Source organism: Carya illinoinensis, chromosome 15 (assembly GCF_018687715.1).
Source record: "Carya illinoinensis cultivar Pawnee chromosome 15, C.illinoinensisPawnee_v1, whole genome shotgun sequence".
Lineage (NCBI taxonomy): Eukaryota > Viridiplantae > Streptophyta > Magnoliopsida > Fagales > Juglandaceae > Carya > Carya illinoinensis.
Window position 1 is genome coordinate 6,826,403 of NC_056766.1, and position 12,122 is coordinate 6,838,524.

General features: G+C 36.7%; 1 protein-coding gene across 1 annotated transcript; it reads right to left on the bottom strand.

Moving 5' to 3' along the window:
* Positions 1-11,354: 11,354 nt before the first annotated feature.
* On the bottom strand, positions 11,355-11,681 carry LOC122296604 (TMV resistance protein N-like). Its single transcript, XM_043106405.1, has one exon. The coding sequence runs from the start codon at positions 11,679-11,681 to the stop codon at positions 11,355-11,357; it is 327 nt and encodes a 108-aa protein (XP_042962339.1).
* Between the last annotated feature and the right edge of the window lie 441 nt (positions 11,682-12,122).

The window sequence follows — 12,122 nt, forward strand, 5'->3', positions numbered from 1 at the left end:
CCCAAGTAATTAAATATGTTTCATGTAGGGAATACGAATAATGATGCATTCATATAAAAAGCTGACAATGGATTACCTTTCAATTACGGGAGAGTGACCTGCATAAAAGTTGCGCTCCCTGAATTTAGTTCTATTATCCTGGGTTTTCAGAAAGTTAAACTTTTCTACGTAGGATAGATGATAGCAGGGTTGTTGGTAGATTGGAATAGCTACTGCACACTCTGCCATTGTTTGAATGAACTCTTCCACATCTTGTTTGTACATTAGCCGTATCCCACACATTTGAGTCTCCACACTTGGGATGTTGCATTCAACTGTAGCTTTAACATGACTCCATTGGTTTAGTTTATTGGGAAGAATTGTTGGTGATACGTAATGTACGGCAAGTAATTGGTCTGAGTTCAGCAATATGTCTTCGTAGATGCTAAGGACTAGATCAGGTTTCAATCAACCTTCATTGCTATCCAAATGAAGAATGCAATCGGCAGGAGTTTTTGGATTTGAATTGTAGCGAGAGTCAGCTGGACAACTCAAAACAGCGCATAAAACAAGTCTAATCCAGGTCTCGTTATTATACAAATTCGGTGGCAGCTGGATTTCTATTAAGCGTCCATCATTTCGATTATAGAACCACGGTGGTATTTCACCTTGAGGAAAGAAATATCCATGATAATCGTTTTGGAGCCCCTGTAACATAAAGAATGATGGAGACTAGTTGTTCAATCTCTGTGTGTGCGCGCGCGCGCGTGTGTGTGTGTGAGAGAGAGAGAGAGAGAGAGAGAGAGAGAGAGAGAGAGAGAGAGCGACCTCAAAGAGTGTTGAAACCAGAGTCTCAAGTTTTCTTTTGAGAAAGATGGTTGATGTTTCCAAAACGTAGACTTGGTTCTCTCCCGATGTGGGGTGAGACTCAACACCACTAGCAAAACCTGAGTCTATTGAAGTGCATCCTTGAACTGTTTGATTCGAGAATGGTTCTAGTTGTGTAGAATCTTGTTCCAATATTTTTGTTTGAAAGAGACTCCAATTGTCAAAAAATGAGACCTGAAAGGGGAGCAATATTGCATAAAATCTGCCGAATCTTGCATAGAAAGGAAACGGAGACCACAATTGTTCACAATCCAGCCAGGCTAGTCGCTCATAGTCAAAACCTTTATGTGATTGCAGTACTGTATTGTTAGGAATTTGGAACTCCCAAACTCACCTCCCTAGGATATACCCTTTGCAGGAATAATAAGAAAAATAGAGAAATAATAACAACACAAGAAATTTACATGGAAACTTCAAAATAGGAGAAAAACCACCAGACCCAGAGAAGAAAATCCACTACGTGAAAAATTGTTACAATCGCACAATTTCTCTTCTCACTCCAAACACACCCACAAAGCTTTCTCCATTAGTAAAACTTTAACTCAAAGCTCTTCCAATTTTACAAAAATGGACAACAGAGGAATTTAAGTAGAGTCAAAAGTTACTAGCTAAGCATTTAACTGGTGCACTTAAACTAAGAGGCTAAGCCTCTTATTTATAAGCCTTGAGAGCTTGCTCATTCCCATTTTCCACCCATGTGGGACTAACCAAAGGACCAAAAAGTCCAACAATTTTCACCTTGTGACTTTGACTAGTCCCTCAACCAAGCTCCACCTCAATGAAGATCTTCATAACTTCCGCTATCATGCTTAACCATAAAAGCATACCTACTCAGAATAAACCAATTCCAAGCATTTTACTTCGGCCCATGTCGAAAACAACCTTACTGAAAATTATGGTGTTACTTCCACGTTTGACTTTCCTGGAAGTTCATCAGCCATCGACATGAATTTCCACCACACACCCTGCATCAATGCCAAACCAATGTCTATGTGCAAACTTGTGGACCCGCTAATATTAACACATCTTCTATCATGACAACTTTGAAAATTAGCGGCATGCAATGAGGATGTACATGTCTCTTTTTAAAGATCAAAATCTTCCATGGAGAGAGACACAATATTAGCATCAATACCAGTATCTACATTTACTGACTTGGAGCCTCTTGCCGAATCCGCTCCTTGTACTAGCCGTTTCACCAGTCGCTAGAATCACTGCTGACTTTAGGGGTTGATCTGCCCTTCCACACCTTGTGTAAACCAATTTCTCCACCTCATTCCTAACATCGTCTTGATGAATTTTTACCGTATAAATGAATAGTACCTCACTAAGTACGTTCCCAGGAAAGATTGGAGGGTCACAATGGACACACTTAAAATTTCCAATCTCCTAGACAGAACCTCCTTATATTATACATATCCGCACTACCACACAAAAACTCCACCCCACAAAAAGAACCTAGTGGTTCTGATACCAATTGTTAAAAATTTGGACCTCCAAATTCACCCCTCTAGGATCTACCCTTTGCAGGCATAACAAGAAAAATAGAGAAATAATAACAACACAAGAAATTTACATGGAAACTCCAAAACAGGAGAAAAACCACCAGACCTAGAGAAGAAAATTTACTATGTGAAAAATTGTTACAATCACACAATTTTTCTCCTCGCCACACCCACAAAGCTACCCCACTAGTAAAACTTTAACTTTACACCTCTTCTCCTTTTACAAAAAGTTAATAGAGGAATTTAAGTAAAGTTAAAAGTTATTAGATAAGCTTTTAACTGGTGCACTTAAACTAAGAGGTTAAGCCTTTTATTTATAAACCTTGAGAGCTTGCTCCTTCCCATTTCCCACCCATGTGGGACTAACCAAAGGAGCAAAAAGTCCAACATGTATTCCATTTGAAAGCCACCAAATTGGTATATAGGATAGCCAAATAAACCCATTTAAACGTAACCACTTGAATTCTTGCTTGGCAGTGCGATATACATGGATAGGTCTCAAACTATGTATATCCGTGTCAAAAAAACATATAAGGTGGTGAGGAATTTCAGATTCCAGACTTTTCAAGAAATTCAATTTGATTCTCCTGGAATGTAAATGAAGCACAAATAAGAAGTCCCGCCCATGCAGAATCATTATGCATATTTGTAGGTAGCTCCATTGTCACTGAAGGTCCTATGCCGTGATAGGTTAAGAACTTTGGAATCTCACTTGGAGGGAAACAATGATCAGATGCAAAGAAGCAATGAAATTCCTGCAGAATAAAAAAAAAAAAGGCCAGTAAATAATAATAATAAATGAAATAACCATTGTAAGAGTGACAGTACATAAGCATAAAAAAAATTCTATTTTGCTTTTACTAAAGGTGAAGGATTTAAGTGGGAAATAGAGAGGATATTAATTCAAACTAACCTTCCTGGGATTATGCAGAAAATTTATACATTTTATTATCTTTTGGTTCAGTTTGCTGAGATGACTACCACTCTTTCCCTTTATCCTGGTTCCTCTTGATATCTCGTCGTCGGAGCTATCACTTTTGCTGGTTTCCTCTTGATCATCAATACGACATTGCCTATTACTCCTATCTTGATCATCTCCTTCGAACTGATGATTGATGAGCCCAGAATTGTGAGGAGACGTGGCTGTACATTGAGCTATTGTTCCAACTAACTTGCCATGTTGTCCAAATATACAAAGTTGTGCCCACACTTCTGCCCAATCAAGTCTCGACTACTGATGTAAAATAAGGCGTGGATGTGTTCGCATTCGTTCAAAATTTCTGAAAATGAAGCATCACGTGGAATATACGATAGCCAAATGAAACTATTGTTTCCGGACCTGGTAACTGGAAACCGAGTCTCTCTCTCTCTCTCTCTCTCTCTCTCTCTCTCTCTCTCTCTCTCTCTCTCTCTCTCTTCGACTGCACCTCCAAGCAACCGAGTACTCCAAACAAACGCTTCAGCTCCTCTCTCCCCGTGTCCACTAGTGCTCTTGTCTAGATCGAAAAGAAGCCAGCTCCATCCACCATCCACAGTAAGCTACAGAGGATAATGGTTTTCAAAAGAGCTACAGAGGGAAAAGAAAAAGAAAGTGCAGAGGAGTGCTTACCTTTTTTTTTTTACTTACTATAATGCCTTATTTCTTTCACTTCAGTTCATTGGGTCTGGGTTTATGAAATACTATTCCTCTGGTCGTAGACTCTCTGGGTGTTCGTGTGTGAGAGATAAGGAGTCTGTTTAAGACTCTTGATACTGATTCAATTTCCACTCAAACTCATGTACGAAAAATTCCTTGACCCAAACTCACCCGTATATTAAACCCATTCCCAAACCCACCCTTTAAACATTCCCCACTCTCTCTTTGATGGAAAAACACAACACAATAAATTTGTCCCCGACATCAACTACGGCAACAACCTTTGTGCAACCCACACCATGAGAAAGTTCAAAATCAAGCTGGGCCTCCCCACCCTCCCCAACAACTCACATGGCCACATCTCGCCCCTCCAAAATCACCTATCTGAGTCACCATGGGAGATTTGCACCCATTGCCGCTGAATATGCCGAGAGGCATCGAACTGCCAGAGCTCTTGACTTTGTGGCTTATTCCCACTGAGTTTGCCGAGTCAACAAATATGAGAGGCGTAAAGATATTAGAGCAGTGCTACTGTGCCGCCTGTAGCACCACCATTTGACTGGCAGCACAATTTGAAATTTTTATTTTTTAGTTTTATTTCTTTTCATATGTTTTAATATATTTAAAATACATTAATGTATCACAATTTACTTCTTTAATCATTAAATTATTGTAAAATAATATTATTGTAAAATAAATTGTATGACCACCTTGAGCTAGCCGACATATGCATAGTGCATAGTGCTAGTATAGTACTAGTACAGTGAGTTGGCTGACATATGCATAATGCATAGTGCTAGCATATTGCTAGCATAGTGAGCAAGTATAGTCCCCTTTATACGCCTATATATATCGTTAAATTTTTTAAGAAATTCATAAGTTTCATAACTTCTCTGAACTCTATCTCTCTTTCTCATTTTAGAAAGTTTTATAACACGTTATCAGCACGAAAGTTCTGACGATCTTGAAGCTAATAGTCCTCTACTTCAAGTAAGTTTTTCAATATATTTTTGTAGTTTTCAAAATAAATATGAAATATTAAACATACTTATGTTCCTGATTTATATATAAAGAAAATGTCAAATTTTACAAAATTGGAATTCGTTGCTCTTGACATTTCTGGAAAAAGTTATTTATTTTGGATCCTTGATGCTGAGATCCATCTGGATGCAATGAACCTGGGAGATACAATTAAAGAAGGAAATCAAAGGTCCCTGCAGGACCGTGCTAAGGCAATGATTTTCCTTCGACACCATCTTCATGAAGAATTAAAAACTGAGTATATAACGGTGAAATATCCACTTATTTTGTGGAATGATTTAAGGGAGAGATATGAACACCAGAAAACTGCAATCCTCCCAAAAGCTCGTCATGATTGGATGCACCTGAGGTTGCAAGACTTCAAGAGTGTTAGTGAGTATAACTCTGCACTCTTTAAAATTAGCTCGCTATTGAAATTATGTGGTGAAAAAGTCACTGATGATGACTTGTTAGAGAAGATATATACTACTTTTCATGCTTCAAATGTGCTCCTGCAGCAACAGTATCGAGAGCGAAAGTTCAAGAAATATTCTGAACTTATATTTTGTTTTCTATTAGCTGAGCAAAATAATGAGCTTTTATTAAGAAATCACCAGTCACGTCCTACTAGTTCTATATCATTCCCTGAAGTGAATGGTACTAGATTTACATCATTCCCAGAAGCGAATGGTGCATCTTTTCAAAGAAAAAAAGGGCGTGGACGTGGTAAGAAAAACTATAGAAGTGGAGGTTCTAGAAGTGACCACACTAAAAGGGATAATAATAGATATATACCGTACCACCAGAAGTGGTTCAACTTAGAGAAGGGCAAAGGTCCTTAAAATAAATTTTTAAAGAAAAATGAAGATGGATGCCATAAATGTGGTATGACTGGACATTGGTCTCGTACCTGTCGTACAGCTAAGCACTTGGTTGACTTATACCAATATTCTATAAAAGAAAAAATAAAGAAATTTGAAACAAATTTTGCTGAACCATCATATGCTTTAAATTCTATAGATGGAGAAGATATTACAAGCCTTGATGTTTCTGATTTCTTTGAAGATTCTAGTGGTAGAGTTGAGCATGGAAGTGTTCCTTTTTAATTAATGTATTTCCTTTATATTATTGTAAAATATTTTTATTCTGCAATGTTTTGTAGTAATGAAAGTTTTATATATTTTGTAAAATCATGAGTCTTATTGATGAACTTTCTATCTCTGAGATGAATAATAGAGATATATGTCTGGCTGACAGTGCTACAACTCACACAATTCTTAAGGATAAAAAATATTTTCAAAATCTAACATTGAGTAAAGCCCATGTTCATACCATTTCCGGTTCATCGAATCTAATTGAAGGCTCCGGAAGAGCTTATATTGTGTTGCCTAATGGCATCAAATTTTGTATTGATGATGCTCTATTTTCTTCACAATTCAGAAGAAATTTATTAAGTTTCAAAGATATACGTCGTAATGGTTGTCATATTGAAACCATTAACGAAGACAAGAAAGAGCATCTTCTCATTACTAAAATAATTTCGAACCAGAAGCTCGTATTAAAAAAACTGCCTGCCCTCTCATCTGGATTGTATTATACAGAAATGAGAACAATTGAATCACATGTTGTAATGCACCAAAAGTGCATTGATTCCAAAATATTTATGACTTGGCATGATCGCCTTAGATATCTGGGATCAATAATGATGAGACGAATAATTGATAATTCGTATGGGCATCCCCTAAAGAATCAGAAGATTATCTTACCCAATGAATATCCATGCTCTGCATGTTCTCAAGGTAAATTGATTATCAAACCATCTATCTCAAAGGTTGTTTTTGAATCTCCATCTTTTTTACAAAGGATTCATGGGGATATATGTGGGTCTATTCAACCATCAAGTGGACTGTTCAGATATTTTATGGTTTTAATTGATGCATCAAGTCGATGGTCACATGTTTGTCTACTTTCCACTAGAAATGTTGCATTTGCTAAACTTCTTGCACAAATAATTAAGCTACGAGCACAACTTCCAGACTATCCAATTAAAACTATTCAATTAGATAATGCAGGAAAATTTACATCTCAAGTTTTTGATAATTATTGCATGTCAATAGGAATAGATGTTGAACATCCAGTTGCCCACACACACACTCAAAATGGTTTAGTTGAATCATTGATTAAAAGGCTTCAACTAATCGCTAGACCTTTACTCATGAAATCAAATCTTCCTATTTCTGCTTGGGGACATGCTATAATTCATGCAGCATCATTAATTCAATTTAGACCATCAGCATATCACAAATATTCACCATTACAGCTTGCATTTGGTCAGCAACCAAATATTTCTCATCTTCGTATTTTTGGATGTACTGTATATGTTCCAATTGCACCTCCACAACGTACAAAGATGGACCCTCAACGTAGACTTGGGATATATGTTGGGTTTGATTCTCCATCTATTATCAGATACCTTGAGCATCTTACAGGGGATATGTTTAAGGCACGTTTTGAGAATTGTCATTTTGACGAATCCATTTTTTCAACATTGGGTAATGAGAAGTCGGTGCCTGAAGCACGACAGGAAATTACTTAGAAAAATAAAGCTCTTTCCCAATTTGATCCTCGTACAAAAGAATGTAATCTAGAGGTTCAAAAGATTATTCATTTGCAAAGTGTTACAAACCAATTACCGGATATATTTACTGACACTAAAGGTGTGGTAAAATCATATATTCCTGCTGTTAATGTTCCAGCAAGGATTGCAGTCCCTGAAGGACAAGTTGCCAAAATAGCAATAGGCGAGTCTAAGATACGCCTGAAGCGTGGACGGCCTATTAGTGCTAAGGACAAAATTCCTCGGAAGAGGAAAATACAAAATGAATTTGGTACTCCTGAAGAGTCCATACCAACACAGGCCATAAGAGTCATTGATGCTCCTGAAGAGAGTAAATCTCCTGAGAAAGAACCTCCTGAAGAGGTATTTCATAAAATGTCTTCCCTTGAAGAGGGACAGGTACCTGAAAATAACGAGATCTCGATACATTTCATGAGTACAGGAGAAATTTTGAATAGAAATAAAACTGTTGTCGACAACATATTTTCATATAAAATGGCTCTTGACATTACAAGAAGTAATGAAGAAATTGAGCCAAAAACTGTCGAAGAATGTCGACGTAGAAATGACTGGCCAAAATGGAAATCAGCTATTGAAGCTGAATTAAACTTGCTAGCAAAGCGAGAGGTCTTTGGACCAATTATACAAACACCAAAGGGTGTAATGCCCGTTGGATATAAATGAGTATTTATACGTAAATGTAATGAAAGCAATGAAATTGTGCGATATAAAACACGACTTGTTGCACAAGGTTTCCTGCAGAAACCGGTGATTGATTATGAGGAAACATACTCTCCTGTTATGGATGCAATCACATTCAGATATTTGATCAGTTTGGCAGTTATAAAAAGATTAAATATGCAATTGATGGATGTGGTCACTGCATATTTATATGAATTATTAGATCATTACATATATATGAAAATTCCTGAAGGATATAAAATGCTTGAAACTTCTAATCTGAGTACATCCAGAAGTATATATTCTATTAAATTTCAAAGATCTTTATATGGGTTAAACCAATCCGGAAGCATGTGGTATAAACACCTTAGCGAATATCTATTGAAAGAAGGATTTGAAAATAATCCAATATGCCCATGTGTTTTTATTAAGAAATCAGACTCCGGATTTGTTATTATTGCGGTTTATGTTGATGATCTAAATCTTATTGGAACTCCTGAAGAGATCAGAAGAACCGCTACATATTTAAAGAATGAATTTGAAATGAAGGATCTTGGCAAAACGAAATTTTGTCTTGGCCTGCAGTTCGAGCATTTGCCAAATAAAATTCTCATTCATCAGTCAAATTATACAGAGAAAGTCTTGAAACACTTTTACATGGACAAAGCTCATCTCTTGAGTACTCCAATGGTTGTTCGATCACTTAATGTGCAGAAGGATCCATTTCGTCCTTGTGAAGACAATGAAGAAATTCTTGGTCCTGAAATACCTTGTCTCAGTGCAATTGGAGCCCTGATGTATCTTGCAAATTGCACTCGGCCTGATATTACATTTTCAGTTAATTTACTTGCAAGATATAGTTCCGCACCAACTCGAAGACATTGGAATGACATTAAACATATCCTTCGATATCTTCGAGGTACGGTTGATATGGAATTATTTTATCAACATGGTTCAAGTCCACAATTAGTTGGATATGCAGATGCAGGTTATCTTTCAGATCCACACAGAGGTAGATCTCAAACTGGATATGTATTTACTTATGGAAATTCTGCTATATCATGGAGATTTGTCAAACAAATACTATCTGCTACCTCTTCAAATCACTCAGAGATCATTACAATTCATGAAGCAAGTCGAGAATGTATTTAGTTAAGATCAATGATCCAACATATTCAAGAAAAGTGTGGTCTTCCAGTGATTAATGATAGCCCAACAACTTTATACGAAGATAATGCTGCTTGTATTACTCAAATTAGAGGAGGATATATCAAAGATGATAGAACCAAACATATTTCACCTAAATTCTTTTATACTCATGAACTTCAAGAGAAAGGTGAAATTAAAATCAAGCAGATACGATCAAATGATAATCTGGCAGATTTATTCACAAAAGCATTACCAACTGCAACATTTAAGAAGATTGTGCAAAACATTGGAATGCGGAGACTTGAAGACCTTTTATCATGCACTTTTCAGGGGGAGTAATGTCTTGAAGACTTATACTAATTGTACTCTTTTTCCTTCGCTAAGGTTTTATCCCACTGGGTTTTCCTTTGCAAGGTTTTAATGAGGCAATCTTAAAACATTTTACAGTACATATGAATATTGTACTCTTTTTCCTTCGCCATTGGCTTTTTTCCCACAGGGTTTTTCCTTGGCAAGGTTTTAACGAGGCATATTCATTATATGTGGTCATTCAAAGGGGGAGTGTTGTAAAATAACATTGTTGTAAAATAAATTGTATGACCACCTTGAGCTAGCTGACATATGCATAGTGCATAGTGCTAGCATAGTACTAGCATAGTGAGTTGGCCGACATATGCATAGTGTATAGTACTAGCATAGTGAGCAAGCATAGTCCCCTTTGTACGCCTATATATATCGTTGAATTTTTTAAGAAATTCATAAGTTTCATAACTTTTCTGAGCTCTATCTCTCTCTCCTTTTAAAAATTTTTATAACATAAATTAATTAATTAATTTTTTTTTTTTTATAAACAGTCAAATAAACCAGTCACTTTGGAGGGACACAGTAGTGTTTTCCAAGATATTATTGGGCTTATGAGTTCGGCGGAAATACTTTTATTTTACCCTATCCGAATGGGTCGGATCGGGCCCAAGAGTGACTTGGGCGAGTAATGTTGCAGGCCTACCTCTGACCCTCGTGCCTCCATCAAATATTTGTATGCATTCGTCAGAGCATCCATTTTCAAATGCAATCTTCTCCATTGCATGGCACTTCAAAACATTTATTTGGAAAATATATATAAATATATCTTCAAGAAATTATTTGTATAAGCTCCTAAGACAAAAGCTTGTCCTGATAAAATAAGTGGATCCCATTTTAAAAAAATATGAAAATAAAAACTATTCTTTATTAATAGGATTTATTTTTTAAAAAAGAACTTATACGAGATTTCTCTACTTAGAAATTCTATCTAATATTACTATATATATATATATATTTGCGCTTTTGTATGTAACGTATATATGATGCTTCTCAATCCAATATTATTTAGAAGTATTGTTCAAAGAATGTAAAGTTGTAAACTCCATGTTCTTCATAATATTCCTAGGCATAATAAGAACAACAGCAGGTACACAGGAAATAAAAATGGTGCTCGACGGGTTTGAGGGGAGACCTGTCGACGGGGCTTGAGAGAGAGAGAGAGAGAGAGAAATAGACTAAGCGGAGAGAGAAAAGTTTGAGTGAGCCTATTATCAGTCCTACCTTAATTATTATGGAAAGCATATATATATATGTATCTACTTATCATTTTGTCATTCTAAAAAACTGAAGTAGTTGCGAGATGAGATGTTTATAAAGTAGTTGCGAAATGGATTACCTATCACGTAAATCCCATCCGGCGATACTACCCAATTTCTGCAAAGCAGTTTTCCACGTTTGCATATCTTCTCTGGAAGTTCTGGAATCTTTTTCATGTTCAGTGAAAGCGTCGGCAAAACTACCAGCCTGGTTTCGAACGTGAGAGGGATCCCCACATGGTAGAAAGCTGGAAAGACTGTCAGCCCCGTCTTTCCATGCATTCGACGATCTTGGCGAGTTCAATCAAGCACCATCTCGAAGAAGCGTAGTTTCGTGAGAGAACTACAATCGCAAACTTAGATTCTTCAATTGCTTTCAAAAGCTTTTCAGAAATATATTCTCCTCGCTCTAGTTCTTCATCATCCCTGAAAGCAAAAATTCCTCCCTGTTTCAAAGATGTATACAGATGGGCCGTAAAATTCTTACGTGTGTCCTTGCCGTGGAAACTGAGGAAAGCATCGTATGAGATGCATCGAGGCGAAGAACAAGAAGAAGATGAAGGGGCTGTTTGAAAAATATTGGTCATTGATCGACACCAATGGAAACTTGAAGGACCATGTTTTCAGAAATGGAGAATGAGAATAGCGAGACCTTTCTTTACTCTCTCGAATCTAGGCCTAGTAATACTGCTTTGTTCAAGCGATCGGGCAGTACTACTATGCATCTTGCAACACTTCGAATAGAATTACGCACTTGAAATATCACTTCCCGCCTGGAAGTTTACGAACTTTATAATATGTATAATCTCTTTACCATTAAAGAATGAATAATTCTATTTACAACCTTACACGGAATATTTACAACCTTACATCCTAAAACAAACAAAATGCAATACGAGTGAAAATAAAAAGGGACATCTGGAGCCAAAATTGGCTCCTACCCATTTCTCACTAAGGAGAAAGCCGATTGAAGCGGTTTTAAATAGTCTTATAAACAGACTATTAAACTGCGACTTTTAGTCGTAATA